The following is a 24,693-nucleotide window of genomic DNA, read 5'->3' on the forward strand; positions in this document are numbered from 1 at the left end:
CTGGTTGGTTTGTTATTTAATTAAGCAAGTCTTGTGGGATTATTTTTGTTAAAATTGGACTAGTACTGGGTTTGGATGCAGAGAATTGAACATTTACATTGTTGTTTTGGTTTGGTTTAATTTTTTAGTTCCTTTTTTAAAAACAAAATGTATTGAGTTTATGGCTGGTGTCTTGTCTTCAAAATAGATCCCAAATATTATATAAACATATTATATATGCTTATTCAGTCCTTTTAGTGATCTATACGGGTGAAATGAGAACATATATTAGAGGATATATAGTATTATGTAAGCATATTATAATATTATATAAGCATATTATATATTATAACTGTCACAATGGTCTTTATCATATTATATATGATAAACAAATGGTCTTAAGCATATTATAATATTATATAAGCATATTATATATGCTTATTTAGTCCTTCAGCATCATGTCACAAATATTGCGAAAAGTGAAATCTGATTGCTATCAGAGTTAAAAGGTTTGTGAAAAACTAGTGTTAGGTGATGCTAAGTGTCTCAAAAACTCATACATGATAACATAATGTTTTTGCTATTAAAAAAAGTCCTGCATGTAGGCTTACTGAGTTAACTCTGATTGCTATTAAAATGTTTGTGTTTGTTATTTATTCTCTCTCTTGTTCTATGTTTGGTTTTTGGCAGTTTATTTCATAATCTTTTTGTCATGGATCCTCCAAGCGAAGAAACATTTTCTGTTAATCCTAATGTTGAGCCTGAATCATCTTCTATTGACCCCTCTACCCAACCTATTGCTCGCCCTCCTAGACCACCCTTGGCCAAAAGTAGTAGTAGTGGGAGAACACAATCAAAGGCTTGGGATCATTTTGAAAAGATTAAGGGTATTGATGGGAAAGATAGGGCTATGTGCAAGTATTGTAAGAAAGAATATATGGCAGGCTCTAAGAGTCATGGAACAAGTAATTTATTAACCCATTTGAAAAATTGTACAAAGTATCCATATAGGGATACTCAAGGGCAACAAACATTGGGATTTAAACCAAGACAAGTTGATGGGAAGGGTGGTGTTGTTGATGTTGTCGCTACATCATTTTCTGTAGAAGTTGGTAGGAGGTATCTTGCCGAGATGATGGTAATTGATGAATTGCCCTTTAAATTTGTGGATGGGGTTGGTTTTAAAAGGTTTTGTAATGTCATGCAATCCAAGTTCAAGATCCCATCTCGACATACCGTTGCTAGGGACATTGTAGACATATACACTAATGAAAGAGAGAGGTTGAAGAAACTTGTGAAGGGGCGTAGAATTTACTTTACCACAGACATGGACTTCTATACAAAATTTGTGTTACATGTGTCTAGCAGCACATTTCATTGATGATGATTGGAAGTTACAAAAGAGGATCATTAATTTTTGTCAAGTTGAAGACCACAAAGGAGAAACTCTTGGGAAAAAAATTGAGGCACTCTTAAAAGAGTGGGACATTGATGGCCTTTTTACCTTAACTGTTGACAATGCGAGTTCTAATAATCTAACCATTAGATTCTTGAAACGAACTACAAAACTGTGGAAGGGAACTGTCTTAGGTCATGAGTTTTTACATATGCATTGTTGTGCGCATATTCTAAATCTCATTGTTAGTGATGGATTGAAGGATCTTGAGTCTTGTACAGCGAATGCGAGGCATGCAGTGAGATATGTGAGGTCTTCTCCAAACCGCCTTGACACTTTTAAAAAGTATGTGGAAAGTTTGAAAATTGAGAGTAAGAGTCTCTTGTGCTTAGATGTGCCAACCCGGTGGAATTCTACATATCTTATGTTGGAGGTGGTGAAAAAATTTGAAAGTGCTTTTCAAAGAATGGGTGAAGAGGACTACAATTATAAACACTATTTTTTGGATAATGAAGGGGGTGAGAGGAGAGAGATGCCTACAGCCGAGGATTGGGATAATTGTAGGGTGTTTTTGAAATTTCTTAAAATGTTCTACAATGCAACAAAAAGATTTTCTGGGTCTTTATTTGTTACTTCAAATACATTCTACACGGAAATTTTTGTCATTGAAAACATGATTGGACAATTAATCAAAGACAATGACCCTATTTTGTCTTCAATGGCGAAGAAAATGAAAGAGAAGTTTGACAAGTATTGGGGAAATGAGAATAAAATCAATCTCCTTTTGTATGTTGCGGTTGTGCTTGATCCTAGAAGGAAAATGACATATTTGCACTTTTGTTTTTCAACAATTTTTGGTGGGGATGTGGTGAAAGTGAAAGAAATGTTAGACAAGGTGAAACATTGTTTGACTCAATTGTATGATCATTATGCCACATTTGATTCAACAAATGTGCATGTCTCCAATGTAAATGAAACAATAGATATGGTGATAGATGAAAATGATCCACATTCTATTGTGAACTCTCAATTTAACTCATTCTTGGAGGGGCAATTTTGTAGTAGTGTGAGTATATCGGAATTGGACAAGTATTTGGGTGATATTGAGAAAGGTGGGAAAAATGCTGAATTTGATATCTTGGAGTGGTGGAAGGTTAATGCAACAAAGTATAGAGTATTATCACTTGTAGCAAGAGATGTGTTGGCAATGCTTATCTCCATTGTTGCTTCGGAGTCGGCTTTTAGTACAGGAGGTCGTATACTTGATCCATTCCGTAGTTCACTTGCTCCCAAGATGGTGGAGGTTCTTGTTTGTACACAAAATTGGTTTCGAAGTAACATTCCAATATGCCTTCGACAATCAATGGATAATATTGAAGAATTTGAACAACAATATGATTCGGGTAATATATATATACAATGATTTATTTTCTTTTAAATTTTATTTATTATCTTCACTTCACATATTTTTGTTGTATTATGTTTTATATGTAGTTGTTTCGGAATCAAGTTCATGTTCAAGTCCAAGTCCGGAGAGTACTTATATTGAAGTTTAATATCATTGGTAAAATACTTCCCCCTTGTTATATTATGTTTACTTCACATGTTTTTGTAATATTATGTTTACTTATTTTAAGTTTAAGACCTTTTAGTGTTTTCCTTGTTAAATAATTTTATTTTTTTGTTATGCAGGTTTGGCTCATGGTTCATGGTTTGGCTCAAAGAAATCAATGGCTTTATTGTTTTTTTTTTAAAGTTGTTTTGAAAATATGACTATTAGTTGGTACTTTCTTTAGATGACTGTAATATTTTATTTTGGATGATTGTATTAAGAAGTTTTAAATTTTTTGGATGATTGTAATATTTTATTTTGGATGATTGTAATACTTTATTTTGGATGGTTGTATGTTAAAAATTTGTGTTGCATTGTTTGTTTGTAACACTTTTGTCTAAGCTGTTTATTTTGGATGGTTGGATGTTAAAAATTCCAAGTTTCTCATATACAAAAACAAACTATTTGTTTGTTTTACAATAACAGCTTGTTTATAAATGAGCATGAGCAGGTTATTATTTGATTAACAGATTGTTAAATGAGCAGGTTATTATTTGTTAACAGGTTATTAACAGGTTGTTATTTGATTAACAGGTTGTTAAATGAGCATGAGCAGGTTACAATAGCAGGTTGTTATTTGATTCTCATTAATTTAGTTTTGCCCACTGCTGTAGGTTTTTTTTTTTTTTTTTTTTGAGGACTACTGCTGCAGGTTGTTATTTGTTACAAATTTACAATAGTTGTGTTATTGTGGGCTGGTGAATTGCCTCTATTTGATTTACACAACAGTCATCTATTAAGGTTTATGCAATACATGAGATACTGGCCTACTACATCTTCTGCTAAATTGATTTTAAGGACAAATTTGATTAATTTTGACATGTTTGTCAACAAAATGGCTACTTTCTTGAGGGGTCTCAATTTTCCACTCTCTTCATTGTTACGAGAAAAACATAATGAATAAGATTAGAGGCACCACTGTTTACCCAATCCCATTGCGATTAGGAGGTAGAAAATGGTATTATCATTGGCAATACTGGTACATAATTTATTAATAGTTATTAGTTACAAAAGATCCAGATCCCTAACACTCCACCTCGCAAAAAATAGCGAAAATTTCTGCGTGTAACAAAAATAATAAAAAAGTTCTACCACTAGCAAAATTGAGACAACATATCTATGCAAAGAAGCCTCGTTTCAGCCACAAGTAGAGCCAGAATCACCTTGTTCAAATGGATAACTTGGCCAAAAACTAAACTTCCAGCAGGAAAGGGACTTCCAGAGCAGCAAAAGAGAGACTTACAGTTTGTGTGACCATGTTATCAATCTGAGCTTGTGTCTGTCCATACTTGTTTCTTTATTTTGATAGGCATACTCTCTCACTGACAATTTTAGTATGCATTGCACATAGGTGGTGTGGTGGTTGAGGAATTAAGTGCACATTAATTTATTAATTTTTTTTGAAAGTGTACATATTAAATTATGTCAAAATTTTGTAAAATTTTAAACTGCCAAACCGATCGCATCCATCCGCCAATCCGCCCAATCCGCATCCGCCGGATTGGCGGACGGATGCAGATGGATTTTCTCTAATCCGCCAATCCGCCGGACGGATGGCGGATTAGAGGTTCCGTGGCCGCAACCGACCCGCGACCACCCCTAAGTTATGGTTCCAATTTTTCTGGAATCATAAAAAATGGTTTGGTTCTTGATTTATTCTAAAATCGGACCAATCCCATTCGTGTATATCCCTACAACTAACAACTAACAACTAACTTTCGTTGATTAAAAAAAAAATATAAATATCAGACTATACCGTCTAGAAAATGTAATTCCGACAGAATCGAACGACATGAAAGTAAAAGTGAATTTTTTAATTTTTATTTTATTATATATATTATATGATATACATTGTTATTCTAAGAAAGCAAAACAATACAATTTTGGATGGTTAAATTATATGCCTAAATATATTAGGGGTACTTACGTGTAGGTCATAATAAATGGACTTATTGTCTAATAGGTCTTATGGAAAAAATTTGTCACAAAAAAGTCACTAATTGTAAGTTTTAGCAACAATTTATAAAAATCATGGCAAAAAAAAGTTACTAATTATCAATTTTTAACGGCATATATAAAAAATTGTCACAAAAAAATTATTTTTAGTTACAATTTTACCAAAACTTATTTTCAATAGGATTTGATTGGAATTAAATTGAACTATTAGGACCTATCGGTAGTTTACTCAATATTTTATATATTTAAATTATTTACTATTAGACAATATTTTTAATACATATATAATTTTTTTTTATGATAAATCCGAAACAGTATCCGAAAATATACCGGTGCCGGTAATTTACCATATGGACAGAAAAAATATACTTTATCTGGCACAAGATTAACAACTTTAATTAAATTTAACGTAAGTGTATATAAATTGTTTAAAATATTTTTTTTTCTGTTTTATTTAAGAAAAATAGATAAATAGTTTAAATTAAAAATAAATAAATAAATAAATTTTAAATTGATAAAATAAAAAATTCAGTATTATTTTTTTATAAGAATCAAAGTATGTTTATTCTAATTTTTTTATATATAATTTTTCATAATTTTTTTTTCAAATTTCACTAATTTCATAGGGGTAATTATGTAATAAAAAATGTACTAGCTGTTCTCAAACTAAATTCGCAAATCTAGGAAAGTTTTTAATTAGTCATCCTTATTTTTTGTGGAAATTCAACAAGAAAATCTTACCTGTAAATTTGAATATCAATTTAAAACTGAAATGAAGATTTTGAACATGAGAGAGTAAGGATTCATTACAATCTATCTAAATAATTTGAATTCAAAAAAATAATATTCAAAATAAATTTGAAATATATATAGTATTTTATTAATAAGTATTTTGAGAGAATTTATTAACAAATTTTAAAAATCATTATACATTAATGTGTGATATCATAAAGAAAAATAACAAATCAGTGATATTTTAACAAAATACTTATAAATTAATAAAAATAAATTTTTAATTTTAATTATTAAATTTGATAAAATTTAATGTTGATTCATTGAATTGTAATTTCTCCAATAATAAGTAATCGTGTTATAAATAAAAACAGAAAAAATTTAAAGTGTTAGACAAAAAATATTCGTTGCATGTGTGCCGATTATATAATTAGACACAACTTTGATATGTAATTTAAAAAATAGTCTTGCTAATAAATATTTTTATAATATAAGTAAAAGATAAAATATCTATAAAGCACAATATATTTTTCATTAATTTTAATGTATTTTTATTAAAATTAATATATTTTTAAATATTTCAATACACATTTTATATATTTCTCAATATTAAACAATGTATAGGGACACTTATACACTTTTAAATTGAGTTTTTAATTTTACTCTTAATGACGTAGATGAGAAAATAAAATTTAAAAAAGAGAGGAGTATATATATTTTTATATGAATTTTAATCACTTCATTGAGATGCAATTGAAGTTCTCTGGGATGCATTATTTTTCTTATTTCTGTGATTAATTTATTTACATATAAAGACATAATTATTTAATTTTTTTTAAACAAATAGGACACATAATAGTATTAAAATCTTTATAGTTAATGATTAATAAGAGTTTAACTGGAGAGCACTGTCATCTTTAAAGCATCATTTCTGTCATTTTGTTTTCTGAGATTAGGTGTCGTTTTTGCAGAGTGTTGAAGGCATGAGGGAAGAGAGAGAGTGAGAGTAGAAGAGAGAGCAAGAGACAGAAACAAACCTTTTATTGTGTTTGAGTGTTTTCTATGTTTCTTTTCCTCCTGATTATCTGTCTTCCTCTACCACAGACTCAAAGATTTTGTGGGTATGTATATGTTTAATCTCTTCTTTCTCTTTCTTACCTTGTTTTGTTTCAAATCATTTCTCACTCATGCACTTGAAATTTTGTGTTTTTGAAGAGTTTTTTTTTTTTTTTTTTCCTTTAGATTCACTTGTCAAAGATGTGATTTGGGATCTGAAATATACTACCCAAATGACTAAAAATGTTTTCTTTAATTTTTGTGGGTGGGTTAATCTTGATATTGTTAGAAGTGTTAGTTGTGTTCTTGTGTATTTTGTTTTGTGTTTGTGCATGTATAGAATGTTTTGTGGTTTTGAGCATGATTTTAGAAAACAAAATTGTATGTTTTTGTTTCTAACTTCTTTTAATTGCTTCTGTATTGAGGAATATTCAGTGTTTTCTGTTTCTATGTCTGGATTATCTGTTGTGGAAAAATTGTTTTCTGTAGGTGCTATTTTCTGTGTAGAATGTATATGTTCTAATTTTTTTTTTCTTTCCATATTTAGAAAAAAAGGACTTGGGCACTTTTGTGTTAAATATTTCTTTTTAAATGCAAAGAAAGAAAAATATTGAGAAACTTGTGGGTATGCAGAGTTTTAATTTATTTAATTTTTATGTTATGTCAAATTTATAAAAAGAAATAAAAATAAATTATGCAGCTTTTTTCTGACAGAAACTAGAAACCCTAATCTCTCCTCTTGAATCTAGTAATGGGCTCATTGTGTTGCTCACTCTGTTTGGTTTTGTTTTCAGAATCGGTTTTCTGAAATTTTAAAAAAATATAAAAAATTAATTTGATGAAAGAAATTAAAAACACTATTCATTTTCATATGATTTTTCTCTTTTCCGGGCAAAAATATATTTATGTTCATTTTTTGTCAAACTAAATTATATTTTTCAAAATGTTTTTTATTTTTTGGTGAAAAATGAAACTAGTTTCTGTTTGATGATGATCCCTGTGTATAATTTTCTAATTCGAACTAGATTATCTCGATTTAAAGTTTTTTCCCCCCACGTGTAACGTTTATTTCTCTAATTATATTATTTTATATTTATGTAGGAGCGATTAGATTTGAAATGGATCCTTTTGAGGCTTTAAGTATTGTGTTTAGTCGAATTCGGAAGTTAGAACCGGAGAATGTTTCAAAGAAGATAATCGGCTATATTCTTGTACAAGATGGCAGTCATGAAATGATTCGGTTGGCTTTTGGGCCGGACAATTTAATCCAAAACTTGATACACATAATCAAAATTCAACTAGGATTAGTACCAAAACCAGTTGTTTCGCCTCCGATTTCACCTTCTATGAACCTGGACCCCTTTACTCCGCTCTCACCATTTTCATCCCGGGTGACGTTGAGGGTCCCAACTCCCTACTGGGACCCACAGGTCAATCCTGAGCACCAAACAATGCATGATCCCCATTTCATACCAGTTGGCTACTCCGATTCTGTCCCGGAAGATTTCAGGCTCCAAAATCGGGCCCAAATCATAGGCTTGGAGGATCGGTTAGAGCCGGTTAATTCAGGAATTCCTGCCTTTTCGAGTGATTATTATTACCCAGAAGTGAGAAGCCAACGGTCTCCGACCCTATCTGATTTCCCAATAAAAGCTTGTCACTATTTTAATAAGGGGTTTTGTAAGCATGGAAGTAACTGTAGGTACTTTCACGGACAACCTTTTCCTGAGAGCTTCTCTCCGATGTTTAGCCCGGGTTCGAATGAAATTGCTAATGATGATCATATGTTTTTGCCCGGTTCACTTGAAAAGTTGGAATTGGAAATTACTGAGCTCTTGAAATTAGGAAGAGGCAGTCCCATTTCAATTGCCTCACTGCCCATGTTGTACTTCGAGACATACGGGAGGACTCTTCAGGCCGAAGGGTACCTCACAGAAAGCCAGAGGCATGGTAAAGTGGGTTATAGTTTGACAAAGCTCATTGCCCGATTGAAGAGCAGTGTGCGGCTGATTGACAGGTGTAATTATGATTTTTCATGTATATTAATTATTATTATTATATCAAAAAATTAACAATTATTTTTTTAATGGTTCGGTTACAGACCTCACGGGCAGCATTCAGTTATACTGGCAGAAGATGCACCGAAGTATATGGAAAACCGGGGTGAAAGAAATGATCCGGGCCCAATTGTTAGTGGATCACGGCAAATATATTTAACTTTTCCGGCTGAGAGCACTTTTACTGAGGAAGATGTTGCCAACTACTTCGAGTAATTCAATGTCAAATTGTTAAATTTCCGGGACTTTTGTTATTTAGCATTATGAATTTATTTATCTATGTATTTATTTCACTTCATTTGTTTTCTTTGGTTTGTAGTACCTTTGGGCCGGTTCAAGATGTAAGAATTCCTTGCCAACAGAAAAGGATGTTTGGGTTTGTTACTTTTGCTAATGCAGATACTGTGAAGATGATTTTGTTGAAGGGAAATCCACATTATGTTTGTGGTGCTCGTGTTCTTGTGAAACCGTATAGAGAAAAATCAAAGCTTTTTGACAGGTATAATTCTCTCTTTTCTTTCTCATTTTGACTAAACAAACAACTTCCGTGTTGATTCTGCAATTATTGGTCCTTCCTAATCTTAAATGTTAATTCTTAATGTGTGACATTGGTCAAATCTTCACCCCCCAAATCCTGTGACCTGAGACCATGAATGGGTTAGAAGGATAACGATTGGTTAAAAAGCTTATGGGTAAATTCTCAATCATTTTTTTTTTTGGGTAATGAGGGTATCCAAAGCTTTGCCCTTCAGGTACATCATGTCTCCTCGTCCCACACATAGCAGGCTATGAAGTACGGGTACTCCAAAAATGGTGCCGTACGAGTACCAGGTATTAACCGGGTGCGGGTACGTGTACCGGTATGGCATTACGCGTACCGGGTACGCCGAATACATGCCAAGTACGGTAAATACATTTGGGTATGTCGTGGGTATGACACCGGTACGGCATGGGTACGACACCGGTACAGTGAGTTGAATTTTTTTTTTTTTTTTTTTTTTTTTTTTTTCAGCTGCTAGAATTTGTTGCAGCCTTTATTGTTCTTCTTTCAATTTTGAAAATATCAAGTAATTTATTTCCAACACCCTTTATCCATGAGTCATGATTTTACTCTCTTTTGCATCCTGTTTTAGACAATAAAAAAAGAAAAATAAATAATTATATAATTTTTCAGACAAACTATTCTCTTTTTAGTTTTGATATTGAAACTTTAATTTGAATGTTGGATTTTTAGCTATACATTTAAAAAAAAAAAAATTAAAAAAATTGATGTACCCCAGTTGTACCCGTACCCTACTTTTTTAAGAATTTGCCATATTGACATACTCGTATTGTACCCACACCCACACCCGCACCCGCACCCGCACCCGCACCCGTGCTTCATAGATAGCAGGTAATTACTGGGCACAAGCCTTGGGGTTGGTTCTAAGGGGCTCAAGAACATCACGGATTTGAACTCATGACCTACGCTTCCTGAGGCACTTATCATGGCTCAACTTGGTGCTAGGCTAAACCATTGGGGTTATCATTGGTTACATTTTGCTTTTGTAATCATTAATAACTTTGTGGCTGCTAAAATATATCAGCTAGTCTGTTGTTCTCATTGCTAGATGGGACTTGAGAAAGCTATTTCATCTAAACTTTAACAATACAACTTTCTCTGTCCCTCTCTACCTCCCTCATATGGTGTTTTATTTAAATGCAGGAAGTACCTAGAGAAAATGGAGCCTCTGATGCATTACGGTTCACACTTTACAGACATGGATTCTGACCTTCACTCAAGTGTGTAATACCTTTCAGTAATTCTAGTGAAGCTCGAAGAATTAATGTCCAACTGTGATAAGTTCTCATAGACTGTTTCTTATCGCCATTAAGTTTCATATATTGGTACTCAAAGGCCATGTTTGTTCATTGGACTCGATTGCATGGAAGACGCATTAGGAGGGGGATTAGAAGAATGTACAGTCAGTCCCCCATGTGGGGATATACAGTCTGAGGGGACTGTCAATCCTGAGGTCTACTTTTGTATCCAAACATGGGGTTTGGAATTGAACAGGATACATAGTCCAATCCGATGCCTTAATCCCCCTAACAAACACAACTTATATGTTTATGCTCTTGAGGTCATATCATGCAAGCATTTCTAACATGTGAGGTGCCTTCTATTTAATCCTAGTATCATTACCATATAACCTGATACATTTCTTACCGTGCCAACAGGATGGGAGTCCTCCCGGATGCTCAGGAAGCAGTTTATGGAAGAGCCGGAAAACGCTCTGGAAATCCAGACATGGCGTCTCTCAGAGATGCATTTTGCACAAAAAACTCCCACCAATAACTCCTATTTTGGCTACTCCATGGATGAGGTCAAAGCTTCCGAAGGTTTAGTATCGTCTCTTTCATTTACTATATAATTATTATTACATATTTGATTTTCCATCTTCATTTGCTTTTTCTTCATTGCACTCTTAGTTTGTCTGTGATTCTTGTCAAAACCATTGCTTGTGCAGATCATTCCAAGTTCCCATCGGCAGAAAGTTTTACCTATCTGCTGGATGCTCTGAATAGCAGGCCTACAAGTGATGATAATCCCAAGCATGCAGGGATCAATCACGGTGATCAGGAGAGGTATGAACAGATGTCTACTAGGGGCCTCATAGCAATTGTGCTTTGGGAAAGTACAAGTTGTCCTGTCATTCTAATTTCTAACCCATTGAAATCATGATCATGATTAGTCTACTTTTCTTCTGGTGGATAACGTGTTTTCTTTTTTCTTCTATCCCCCCCTTCCCCGTCTATCTCTCATTGCAAGTTGTCATTACCTCATTGTTGATAGGTTAATTTCACTTTTATCCCCTAAACGATTCTCTAAACTATCAAATTAGTCTATTTATTCATATTAGTAATGGTGGAAACCTGACCTAATGGGCAAAAAGCTAATTTTACAGTTTAGACAACCTAAATTATACAACCAAACACCCATCTTCTTCTCCACCCCTCATTTCAAAATAGTAAGAAAAATGAGTGTTTTGTTGTATGATTTAAGTTTGTTTAAATTTTGAAATAACTTTTTTCCCCTTCAAATTTGATTTGAACAGTTGTGATTTAGGCAACCATCTCTAATTAGACCACTTCAGCTGAAATTAGAAACTCTAGTGAGTAAGTAGATGGAAAAAAAATGGTGATAGTTTAGGGGATAACAGTGGAAACGCTTGACGATACTGGTTTCAAAAACATATTTTCTGATCAATCTTGCTTCGCACTCTTCAGTTATCCTTCATCCATCCCTGCATTTTCATAGCTTACTGCTTTCTTACTTCGGCTTTTGTTATGTTCATTTGTTCAGTGGTCAAGGTCTCAATCTCCCGGAGAGCCCATTTGCATCTCCGATAGCAAGCAACATTTCTACAGTCACATAGATTAAAGCAACAATCAGAAGAAATATAGAGTTCACAGAGTACTGGCTTTGAAACTCAACACCTTTACTGCCAAAGAATACAGCTCTTTTTTTTTTTTTTTTCCCTTCTCTGTTTTCTCGAAAGCTTCCTGCAAGTACATACTGGCGAAAGTAAGAAATATCAGGCGTGTAGAAGAACACGATAACAGGAAAGAAAGTACATGTAAGAAGGTTCTACAGTTTTCGTTTTTTTAAATGTTTTCATAGAAGGCAAGAGGTCTGAATAGAATGTCGTGTAGTCTTTTAGCTGAAAACTAGCACACATGCAGGTTTTCAGAGAGGTGAAAATATGTTTAATGTCTGTAAAAACCGTGCAATGGACAGAAAATAACTTGAAAACAAAGTTCAGTAGCAGTTAATACTAGTTTATGGAAATGTTTTTGTTATTGTCAATTGATATAAAGAAGTCAATTTGAACCTTTTTGTGTGCTGTTGAAATCAATTTCTTGCATTTCTGATCACAAAGGCAGAGAAATGACTCTTGGGCTTGAATTTTTATCAAATTTACAGGATTCTTTGTTGGCAGGCAGAGGATTAGGTCAGGTGTTTTCATAGTTAGTCATTATTGTGTTTTGCAATTGTGTTGTAAATATTTTACTGTGTTGTGAAAGTTGTTGTATTGGGAAGCTCATAATGTCTTGCTTATCTATGAACAACTTGGGGTTGGAGATTGCAGTATTGTCTTTTTGTGTTGGGTGTTCTCAAAATTTGTGGATGGTTGGTGCCTGGTTTTTTTGTTATATTGTCTTTATTTCTAACTTCCTGATTAGGGATGGCAATGGATAACCTACCCTGTGGGTATCCATGGAGACCCAACCCAAATACATGGGTTTTTCCCTCTTTTTCTTATCCATTGGGTAGGGTAGGTGATATTCTTTAAATATCCACAGGGGATGGGTTGGGGATGGGTACCCACTAATTTCCCCATATTTTTTTTTTTTTTTTTTAAGATTCACAACTAAAACTAAATATACATTTAATCTTTTTTTATTTATTTATTTATTTATTTTTTCAGGTTCACAACCAATTTATTTTTTTTTTTTTTATTTTTTTTATTATTATTAAGATCCACAACCAAAGCTAAATATACCTCCAATCTTTTTTTATTTTATTTTTAAGGTTCACAACCATTTTTTTTAAATTTTTAAGATTCACAACAAAAGCTAAATAAACATTTAATTTTTTTCCTTTTTTAAATTTTTTTTAAGGTTCACAACCATTTTTTATTTTTTTAAGATTCACAACCAAAGCTAAATATATATTTAATTTTTTTTTTCTTTTTTTTTTAATTTTTTTTTAAGGTTCACAACCATTTTTTTTTTTTTTTTTTTAAGATTCACAACCAAAGCTATACATTCAATCTTATTTTATTTTATTTCGCTCAACAATAAAATCAAATACACATTAATTAACATTGTCACATTATTCTTGTCAAATTTTATGCATATCTAGAATTTTTTAAATTTATTTAAAAAAAATTAAGGACATTGTCTAGTGTAGGTTTCGGTTTGCTTTTCTATGTTATTTTATTTTGTTGTGTATTGTAATTTTCAGAATGGTTTGCTTGTTTTGAAATTTCAATTAACGAGTATGAATCTATTTGTTTTATGTTATCACACAATTTATACAACATATATATATATATATATATATATATATATGAATGTATTTGAAAATAAGAAAATTGTAGAGAATCAAAACAAGCATGAGTTGTGATTGGTTAGAAATGATGGGTACATAGATTTATTTGCTAGAAAAACAAAAAGGGGATACAAAGTCATACTAAATAATTTTTTTTAAATTAAAAGAATTTTTCTTAGTTATGAACAGATTTAACTGAAATCAGCTTGTTTCCCAATGTTATGCTTCATTTATTTAGATAGAAAATATTTTTAATGAAAAATATTTTTTATAAAAAAAATTCAAAATATATTTTTTTATATTTGGTGGTGGTGGTGATGGAACGAAGGTGAAAGTAGAAATTGTTACATAGTGGTGGGGTGATGGCGGCAGTGATGATGGTATTGGCTATGGTGATGGTAGTGTGACAGTGAAAGTGAGAATAGTGGTGATGGTGTTGTGAAATTAGTAAAAATTTAATTGAAAAAACATTTTTTGTTTTTTAAAAGTAACAAACAACAAAATTCGTGGGGGACTAAAGGAAGAAGATGGAGGATGGATTGAGTGTGGTAATGCATAGATATCTTAAAATGAGTGGTTCAGATTTGTTAAAGGTATAATTAGATTTTGGATAAATTAAAATGAATTGTTCAAATTTGCTAAGAGAAAGATGGTTTAATGTCTAAATTGTCCGTGGCTAACAATTCCTTATTTATGCCCTGATGCAATTTAATATGAGTCTTATAACACTTTCTTCAAACAAACTTTTTGATTTTCTCAAAATTATATATTTGATTATTATAAAACAAACTTTTTAATTAATTAATTAATGTGTATTTGATTTTGTTGTTGAACCAAATAAAACAAAATAAGATTGAATGTATATTTAGCTTTTGTTGTGAACCTTAAAAAAATAAAAAATAAAATAAAAAAATAAGTTGTTAACATTAAATATATTAAAAAAGAAAGAAAAAAGATTGAAGGTATATTTAGCTAAAACCTTTATAAAAAAAAGACAAAAGAAAAACAAAAAGGTTGTTAACATTAAATATATTAAAAAAGAAAGAAAAAAAATTGAAGGTATATTTAACTTTTGTTGTGAACCTTAAATAAAAAAAAATAAAAAAATAAAAATTTGTTAACATTAAATATATTAAAAAAGAAAGAAAAAAGATTGAAGGTATATTTAACTTTTGTTGTGAACCTTAAAAAAAAAAAAAATAATAAATAAATAAATAAATAAAAATTGTTAACATTAAATATATTAAAAAAAAAAGAAAAAAGATTGAATGTATATTTAACTTTTGTTGTGAACCTTAAAAAAAAATAAAAAATAAAAAATAAAAACAAAATTGTTAACATTAAATATATTTAAAAAGAAAGAAAAAAGATTGAAGGTATATTTAGTTTTGTTGTGAACCTTAAAAAAAAAAAAAAAAAGTTTTTGTTAACATTAAATATAAAAAATAAAAATGGGGATTAAAGTGGGTTGGGGAAAATCCATACCCATTAAAAAATGGGGAGGGTGGTACCCATGAAGAATGGAGAATGAAAAATGAAAAAAATTTATTATAGGAGAATGGAAATGAGGAATTAATATTCACCCCATTACCCCATTGCCATTCCTATTCCTGATCTGTGCTTTTTGTTTTTGGTAAAAAAATTGAAGCATTTATAAAGAAAAGCAAACTGCACATGAAAGATACTGAAGTTATCCATTCTCGACAGAAGGCACATGTATCCAAAATATTCTGTGGATTTTCGTCTGGAAACTAGTATGGTGAAAGGAGATGTGAAATAGACAAGACCTTCTACAGATACCTATACCTCGACAAAGGCTATGGCGCTAAGAGCCCGGATTCTCGGCCGCCCTTCTCGGCGGCCGTTCCAACAGCCCCCCAAAACGACGTCGTTTTGGGGTTTTTTTCATTTTTTTTTTTTTTTTTCCTTTCTTCTTCCTGTTCGAACGAACCAGAGGGGGGAGGGCAGGGGAGGGGAAGAAGAGAGAGAGGGGGAGGGGAGGCGAGCCGCCGGTGGGCCGGACTGGAGGGGGCCATAATCACCGGGGAGGAGGAGGAGGAGGAGGAGGAGGCGGAGGCGGAGGAGAGGCGACGATCCGACGGCTGGACGACCTGCGACGGCGGAGGCGAGGCGAGGCGACGGTCGGACGACCTGCGACGGCGAGACCCCCTCCCCTCCCCTTCCTCTCTCTCTCTTCTTCCCCTCCCCTCCCCTCCCCTCCCCTCTGCTCTGGTCTGCGAAGAAGGAAGAAGAAAGAAAAAAAAAAAAAAAAATCAGAAAACCCCCAAAACGACGTCGTTTTGGGGGGCTGCCGGGAACGACCGCCGAGAAGGGCGGCCGACGATCCTGATTCATGGCGCTAAAACTCATCAAAAGATGTAAATAAAATTTGAACTATTAAAAGGAATATATTGAAAGATAAATGATTTCCTTATTAGGATTAAAGAATGACAAAAGAAATTGGGGATATACATCATAAAATCGGGGTAACTCATACTAAGGTATCACAACATTGTTTTTTAGTTTAAAAATTAAAAAGTCACTAAAAAAAATTAAAAAATTAACAATCAATATCAAAAAGTTAAAAATTTTATTTTCTCTATTTTTTTATACATTTTTTCGTACAAAATTAAAAATTTATTCTAAATATATTAATTTTTTTACATCATATTTAGTCAAAAAATTATTAAAAAATTCTGTTTCCAAACGAGACTTAACGACCATGGTTATCAAAACCCTTATCAAGAAAACCCAATTAACTTGGTCATAAATCTTGTTTAAGCTAATATTAAAAAGGAAAAATTCCGACCATTAATAAATTAATTTTTTTTGTAATGACCTTTTTGTAATAATCTAATGGTCCATATTTAAATTTGAAGGAAATAATTACGTCATTTTAATATCAAAGTATATTAAGATTATTAGAAAGAAAATCATGACAAATGATCATTAATCCAGGCCATTTTCGATATGCAAAAAAAATAAAAATAAAAATAAAAATAAAACTTGGGTATGGGCCGGGTTAGATATCGGGTCGAGGCCTGTGATTGGGACCATAAACACAAACCCCACCTGATAGATTCATGATTTCCCAACCCAAACGACACTCGATCAGTTAGAGAGAGAGAGAGAGAGAGAGAGTTTTGAAGAAGAAAAAGATGAACACAGACATCACAGCATCGGCAAAGCCGGAGTACCCAGTGATCGATCGAAACCCTCCCTTCACGAAGACTGTCGCCAACTTCAACACCCTCGATTACCTCCGCCTCTCCACCATCACCGGCATTTCCGTCACCGTCGGCTACCTCTCCGGTACCCCCCCTCCTCTCTCTCTCTCTCTATATATATATATGTGTGTGTGTGTGTGTTTAGAGAATCTCCGATCCTTGTTCTCTCCCTCTCTCTCACACACTCATGAAATTTGGTTAAAAGCTTGATCTGATATAGAAAACTTATCTTCAGCCCTAAACCCTTTTTAAAATTTTATCAAATTTGAGTAAAAATATGATTGTTGAGAATTTGGTGAGGGGTTTTGTTCATCCTTGATATGGTGGGAAAAAAAAAATGGCCTCTTTCTTTGATTTGATTAAAAATTGATGAAATGATCCTTTTAAAAATGTTATCAAATTAGTTGGGAATTTGGTGAAAGGGTTTGGTTCATCGTTGATTTGGTGGAAAAAAATGGCCTCTTCCTTTGAATTTGATAAAAATGGCCCTTTTAAAAAATTTATCAAATTTGAGTAAAAATATGATTGTTGGGGATTTGGTGAAAGGGTTTGGTTTATCCTTGATTTGGTGGAGGAAAAAAAAATTGCCTATTCCTTTGATTTGAATTTTTTTTGATGAAATGGCCCTTTTTAAAATTTTATCAAATTTTAGTAAAAATATGATTCTTGGGGATTTGGTGGAAAGGTTTGGTTCATCCTTGATTTGGTGGAAAAAAATGGCATCTTCCTTTGATTTGATAATTTTTTTGATGAAATGGTCCTTTTTAAAATTTTATCAAATTTGAGGCCTCATTTGGCAAGTGACTGTTTTAGCTTAAAAGTCAAAACGTTATTAAGGCCTCGTTTGGCAAGAGGCTATTTTAGCCCATTAGCCAAAAAGTTACTAAATTAGCCAAAAAGCCAACCACCCATACCAAAAAGTCAAAGATTCTCTTTTCTCTTTACTTTTTGCACATCTTTTCGTAATTAGTCAAAAAGTCATCCCAAACATACAAGTTTTTTTTACCTACCTTTTTAGCCAAATAGCCAAAAAGTTACTAAATTATCCTGTTCCCAAACGAAAAGATCAAAAAGCCAACAACTTATACTAAAAAGTCAAAGATTCTCTTTTCTTTCTACTTTTTACACATCTTTTCGTAAAAAGTCAAAAAGTCATCCCAAGCATACTATTTTTTTTACCTCATATTTTAGCCAAAAAAATTAAAAGGTTACTAAAATAGCCTGTTCTCAAACGAGACTGACTAAACATATGATTGTTGGGAATTTGGTGAAGGGTTTGGTTCATCCTTGATTTGGTGGAAAAATTTGCCTCTTCCTTTGATTTGATCAAAATTTGATGAAACGGTTGGAACACAATTTTAATTTTTAATCATTTTTTCATCAAATTTGAATTTGATATTGAAGATGCTCTTAGAAATTGTCAATTAATCTAATCATTGGTGTGATTGATCGGTAGGAATTAAGCCCAACATTAGGGGTCCTTCGATGGTGACTGGAGGTTTGATCGGTCTCATGGGAGGGTTCATGTACGCTTACCAGAACTCTGCTGGGAGGCTCATGGGTTTCTTCCCCAACGAGGTTGAGGTTGCTCGGTACAAGAAATTGGAACCTTCTAGGGTTTAATTTGGTGTTTACATTCGAAGTAGAGAAAATCGAAAAGGCAACAATTTGGGTATGTTTGGTTTCTGTACGAGGCATTTGATCTTGCTAGGAATAATCAGATTGTTGTTTCTGTTTCCAATTGTGCACTCTCTTTGTTGACTTATTGTGGCATTTTTCTTAACCTTCTATTGTTTTCTATTGATTACTCAAGTGATTTTTTGTTCTTATAGAGTCTTGCTTCCATTCTGAAATTGTAGTTTTTCACTTTATCTCCACTTTCCTAAAGATAGATTGTGTCAAGAAAATGAGTAAAAGGTGAGCATCCCCAATGGTGTCCCAAATTCTTAAGCCAAAGCCATTTTTGGCTATACCTTCACAAAATACCTCCTCCAATGGTATGCCAAACCTTGAGCCAAAATTTGGCACAAGATTTGGCTTTATGATCACTAGATGCTTTTTGAAAAATATATCCAATGGTCACAAATTGATATGGGAGATGGTTGTGCCAAAATAGCATGTGAACTATTGTAGTGGTATAGCTAAAAAATGACTTTTTTGCGCTGTTGCGAGCTAAAAAATGACTCTAGCAAGGGTATTTGGCTTTCACCATTGGAGCTGGGCTTCTTTTTTCCCCTTGAAAGGCCTTTTTATGCAAGGATTTTTTTTGATAGGTAATTACAACTTAGAAGGTGGACTTTAAATTCTTCTTGGTTGATGGTTGTTAAGTTTGTTTGTAACTTTGGAGGACTCTGGATTTAGCAATCTTCATTCACATATTCTTGGTTATAGATTGCCTGCCTAGACAAGGCATATGTCATAAACATTTTGCTCACTTTATCTCATGACAAGTTATTGGGTTTATAGTGCACTTTAGGAACTAGGCATTTTGTGTTTTGATTGAGGCTTCTCATGCTTGGGTGTTATATTGTCTTCTCGTAGTTTTTTTTAGATGGGATAGTAAGTCCTCATTTGGAGATTCATTAGTGGTATCATGCTTTATTAGTTAGACCATCTCAAGGAAGAAATCAATAAGAATGAAAAGCCCCCTTTAATTATGGACTTTATCCCTGAAAGATTACCAAATAAAATCTAGGTAACATGAAAGGATCAATGAAATGGCAATCCTATTGAATTAGCTCATAGTGAACAATATTTTGGAATCAATATTAAACTACAAAGCCTTTTTTGGAAAATTGTAATCTGCAAATATAGTGTGAACTGTCAATGTTCTGGTCGTGGTTAAGAAAAGAAGTCAAATAATTTGTGATGTTAATAGATGGAGAAGCCCCACCGAAAATAGTGATGACATGTAGTATTCGGACATAGAAGAGGAAAAATTAGCTTAGAGTTAGAAGACAACTCCATTTGGAAAGTATAGATATTTGTGGAGATACAAGGTCTCCAACGTAATTAAGTAACCTTTATTTGTAGGCTAGTAAAGAGGTCTTTTGAATATGAAGCATTCTTTAGAAAGAAGAGGGGCAACACAAAATTGGACATGAAAGTCAAAATGATAGCATTTCTTGGAATTTGGAATATGGTTTTATTCTTGTAGTGTGTATGTGGAATTTGATTTTTTTTTTTTTTTTTTTTTATCTATAACAATGGTGAGGTAGATTCATTTCAAATACTGCATGAGAAAGTTGTGTGAGCTGTTGCGACTCAAAACTTTGATAGATCCACAGAAAACTCCTCTTTGGTAATAGGTTATCGTAAAACATATATAAAATCTCACATTTAGGTGACCTCTGTTTACTCATGTTACTTGTTCCTAAATTTATGTGGAACAATTTTGAGAAGATAATATGATGCAAGGAAATGGATATGATTGTTTGAATAACGTTAGGTCTACCAGTTTCTTTGTGGTCACTTTTCAAGCAAAAACAATGTCTTCTTGTGCTTCTTCACCTGAATGGTTATTTGGACTTGCCGCTGCGTTTTGCTATGTAGACCTAAGCTTGGTTTGCTATTTGGATTGGTGGATTATGAATACAGGTTTTACATATTATTTTCCTGACAAAGAAGAGGAGGAGAGAGATGTTATATATCAGCTTTATATGATATACATAAATATTCCAGTTTTGTTTTGCAATTGCAAAGGGCTGGTCCTTCACAGGAAATGGATTACTTGCAGTGACTGGCAATTTGAAAAAACTTATCTATCTCTTGCTTGCTTGATTGATTGAAATTGCAGCAAGATGGTGGGGGAGAATACCATTGTAATGACAGAGTACTTTCAACCAAAAGGAGGCACATTTTAAGCTTTTCTTGTATGAAATGATTATATATTAATATCTAGGGCTGTTATCACTTTGATCTTCTCAACTAAAAATTGCTTTACTTTACCCTTTGATCGTTTGATTCGTTTCAATACTTTATATTTACATTTTGTTATGAAAGTGGACGGAAAAAAGTGTGAACTATCCATACCAATATTATTATAATCAAAATGTTTATTCAAGAGCTAATTTATTTACATATAATGAGAGATTTGTGTTTATCTTCTCCTCTCCTATTCTATTGGGACATGTGAGAAAAGATACCTGCACATGTCAATTTTATAACTTGATAAAAATATATATGTATATACATATTTTATTTCATGAGTATATACATTACTTCTTGAATGAACATTCGTGTTATAAAATTGGCATGTACAACTTGTGTCATTTTTTCATTTTCTTTACGAAATATTAAGAGGAGTTTAAACAAATTAACTGATTATGAAGGCAAAATATAACACTTTTCAGTTGAAGGGAAGGGATAGAGTTATAATAGCCTATAGTTGAAGGGAATAAAGTGTAATTTGTCTTAATATTTATTTTTCTTTTGATAGTTGAAAAAAAATTCATTACTAGTCTAGGCCGAGTTTGTTGAGTTTGTTTAAGATAAAAATGATAAAGAAACTTTAGAAAGTGAGGAAAACAAAAAAAGAAAACATATCTTTCTGTCAGTTTGTTTGAAAGTGGTGAAAAGTTAAAAAGAAATTAATTTTTTTTTGTACAATTTATATTAGCATTGTAAATAACTTTTTAATTCCTTGTAAAAAATACAAGAAAATTTAAATGTGTTTTATATAAGGAGTTATTTATAAATAAAATTTCAATTTGTTCCATCTTTTTATTGTAAAATTTGTCTTAATCAAATGTTTACAATTTTTCTTTTCTATTTTTTCCATTTTCTTTTACTTTTACTATTCAACAGTTTTTCTTATCAGGGAAAATTATGTAGCCTCCGTTTGGAAAGTAGGTTGGCTTTTTGACTTTTTTGACTATATGAGCCTGGGCTCAAAAGTTTAATTTGGGAAGGGCTTTTGGCTTTTTGGCTTTTTTGATTTTTTTGTGAGAGAAGAGTGTAATGATTATGAGATTGGATGGGATGTTTTGTCTGTTGTGGCTCATGAACCTATTCTGTCTTTTATGGCTCATTGAGTCAAAAAAAGCCCAATAAGCCCTTACCAAACCAACCCGTAGTATTCTTAGAGAAAGATGATGTGGGCCTTTGTTTGATTCTTATTGAGGGTTAATTACACCACCAAACTCTTTACCCCTCATTTATTAACCCCTCAATTATAAAAAATATCACTTTTGAAGGTAGTTTGAAGAGCACAAGTGATATATGTAGTATTTGAGGGAATCAAAATACGAAAGTTCATAGCGGAAGCAGGCAAAATAATATTTGCTAGTAGTTAAAAGAGTATGGTGTAATTAACCCTTTTCCTGATGGGAATAGACTATTAATGCAAATTATCAGGACGTGAGCTTATCTGAAATAGAAGTGTAGAAGCAGTTTGTAAAACCAAACCAAAACAAAACAAATTACAAAGTCTTTTGGGAGGGGATTCAGTATAACCAATATGAAGTCCAGTGAATTTTCCACCCATTTCACAAACAAATGTAAGGGCATGACAGAAACTTTAACAGCAAAAAATTATTCAATATTTCACAGAATTCGTTATAAAATGTCAACCAAAGTAACAGTTGCATGCTTATCCATCTCATAATACAATAGCTTTGCAATGGTTTGGCCATGGCAGACACCATTTTCACAGCCTAATTAATTTCATGAGGTTGATCTTCTGCTGTGGCATACAACAGATTTGCAGAAGCAAACACAACAACTTGATAACTCCATTTTAGGGTTGGCTGCTAGAGTTGAGAAGCTTAGGTAACCCCGGTCAACAATTCAAGATAGAAGCATCAACGCAACATCATATAGACTTTTTTTTGGGATCGAAGGTTTGAATACTAGGAAAAATTTATCAAGACCACAACCGAATGGAAATTCATTTTAGTTTTTCCTAATATGATAAGAGTTTGGGATCAGACTGACGTGCAAATAAAAGTTCAGCATAGCGCAGACCACCCAGCTTATGTAAGCTGTTTTATCATCATTTCCCAAACCCTAAAAACCTTGACACACAATTTCATATTCAGTTTATACATATATAAACAACTATAGACAATGTAGTTTAACTGCTCTATATAAATACCAATGCTAAATAATCAAAGTTATTCTAAGAAAATTCAATGAATTAACATTTTCTTTATACTTTCCTGGAAAATTTTATCAAGATCATAACCAAGTGGAAAATTTATTCAAAGTTTGGGATCAGACTGACGTGCAAAAACATGTTCAGCAGAGCACAGATCACTGAGCTTATGTAACCTGTTTAGATCTTATTAGCATCATTTCCCAAACACTAATATAAATTTTTTCAATTTTTATGCGTATACAACTATAGATAATGTAGTATCTGCGACCAATTTGTATATTCATATGTATGATCATACTTCATACGATTTGAAAACAATAATCAAGTTCATCAAAAAATAAAATTTAGATCGTGTACGGTGAGAAAATAGAGTTGATTAACAAAATCAGAGGGAGAGAAGGCTGAAACCTAGAACTGTTGGTGTTGTGGCTCCTCCAAGAAACTACAGATGATGAAGATGAAGGAAAAGAGAGTGAGTCAGAGACTAGGGTTTAACACTTTGAGGAGGTTCCTCTATTATTATATAGTATTACTGAGTGTGTGTGTGTGTGAGAGAGAGAGAGAAGATTGACATTTTCGGAAGAGAAAGCAGCTAGGGTTTACGACGTGGAAACCCTGCGAACACCAATTGGGCCAAAGATGGGTCGCCATTGGCCCAGTTGTTTGCCCAATCTGTTCAATCTAACTCATGGTTTGAGATAAATATTTCAGCCCATAAAATCAGGCTGTTAAAATTGTGAGCCCATATAAAATAATATTGGGCTAAATTATAGGCAAGTCTTATGTGATGGACTTTAAATACCTGAAAGTTTGATATACTTTTTTTGATGTATTAACCATTTTCAATTTTGTATCAAATCTTTTATCAATTTTAAATTTGACGAAAAATATCTTAAATGTTAATTCCAACCATTTCATCAAACTGATATTAAATAGAAGAAGAATCAAATATTTCATCAAATAAAAGGAGTTTTTTATCCTTTCATCAAATTTTGTAAGTAGTCGTTGGTGGACGACCGACCGGACAACTAAATTTTGAAATGAATTAAGAATTTTGTAAAAAGATTTAATGAAAATTAACTCTTCACTAGACGACTGACCAAATTGATGAGAACTTATTGAGTTCATCATATTAGATCAAATTTTCATCAAATTCAAATTTGATGAAAATTTTGAAGAAGCGTTAGAAATGCTCTAATAAGTCCTAAAATGGTTATTTTGCCACAATATTTTTTTGACATATTTTAAAAGGTGAAAAAAAAAGGACCTATAAGTCCCCTTTATATTGTGAGGTGGGTTTTGGTATGAAAAATAATATATGTTTTTATATTTCATATTATTTAATTACATAACCAATTACTTTTGATAAGAGTGGAATTAAAAAAAATGAAAAAAAATCATCTAGTCAATCTCACTTAATTGTGATTAGCAATGGCAATGGGAACGTAGATGAAAAGGCAAGGACCGAGTTTGCAATGTCCCA

The 24,693-nt window shown here is 32.4% G+C and overlaps 3 protein-coding genes and 2 non-coding genes across 6 annotated transcripts; 3 read left to right on the forward strand and 2 right to left on the reverse strand.

Moving 5' to 3' along the window:
- Positions 1-691: 691 nt before the first annotated feature.
- On the forward strand, positions 692-3,773 carry LOC145796412 (zinc finger BED domain-containing protein RICESLEEPER 2-like). Its single transcript, XM_082881513.1, has 5 exons — positions 692-1,283; positions 1,345-2,778; positions 3,068-3,086; positions 3,522-3,597; positions 3,717-3,773. Exons 1-5 carry the CDS (start codon positions 692-694, stop codon positions 3,771-3,773), a joined length of 2,178 nt encoding a protein of 725 aa, XP_082737639.1.
- Positions 3,774-6,416: 2,643 nt separating this feature from the next.
- On the forward strand, positions 6,417-12,664 carry LOC114300348 (zinc finger CCCH domain-containing protein 18). Its single transcript, XM_028245233.2, has 8 exons — positions 6,417-6,796; positions 7,833-8,748; positions 8,833-9,000; positions 9,108-9,287; positions 10,494-10,570; positions 11,009-11,170; positions 11,299-11,416; positions 12,135-12,664. Exons 2-8 carry the CDS (start codon positions 7,850-7,852, stop codon positions 12,205-12,207), a joined length of 1,677 nt encoding a protein of 558 aa, XP_028101034.2. The 5' UTR covers positions 6,417-6,796; positions 7,833-7,849; the 3' UTR covers positions 12,208-12,664.
- Positions 12,665-16,941: 4,277 nt separating this feature from the next.
- Positions 16,942-21,060, forward strand: LOC114300349 (NADH-ubiquinone oxidoreductase). 2 transcript variants are annotated; one of them, XM_028245236.2, is made up of 3 exons: positions 16,942-17,198; positions 18,570-18,785; positions 20,711-21,060. In XM_028245236.2, exons 1-2 carry the CDS (start codon positions 17,045-17,047, stop codon positions 18,734-18,736), a joined length of 321 nt encoding a protein of 106 aa, XP_028101037.2. In that variant the 5' UTR covers positions 16,942-17,044; the 3' UTR covers positions 18,737-18,785; positions 20,711-21,060. The 2 variants fall into 2 exon arrangements, with proteins under 2 accessions (XP_028101037.2, XP_028101038.2); XM_028245237.2 differs by having other exon boundaries at positions 16,944-17,198; positions 20,910-21,060.
- A 1,970-nt stretch (positions 21,061-23,030) lies between these two features.
- Positions 23,031-23,117, reverse strand: LOC114300365 (small nucleolar RNA Z122). The gene has a single exon (XR_003642648.2). It is a non-coding gene; the product is annotated as a small nucleolar RNA Z122 (small nucleolar RNA).
- A 202-nt stretch (positions 23,118-23,319) lies between these two features.
- Positions 23,320-23,415, reverse strand: LOC114300366 (small nucleolar RNA Z122). Its single transcript, XR_003642649.2, has one exon. It is a non-coding gene; the product is annotated as a small nucleolar RNA Z122 (small nucleolar RNA).
- Between the last annotated feature and the right edge of the window lie 1,278 nt (positions 23,416-24,693).

The sequence above is a fragment of the Camellia sinensis genome, chromosome 7 (assembly GCF_055761805.1).
Source record: "Camellia sinensis isolate YWXY chromosome 7, ASM5576180v1, whole genome shotgun sequence".
NCBI lineage: Eukaryota > Viridiplantae > Streptophyta > Magnoliopsida > Ericales > Theaceae > Camellia > Camellia sinensis.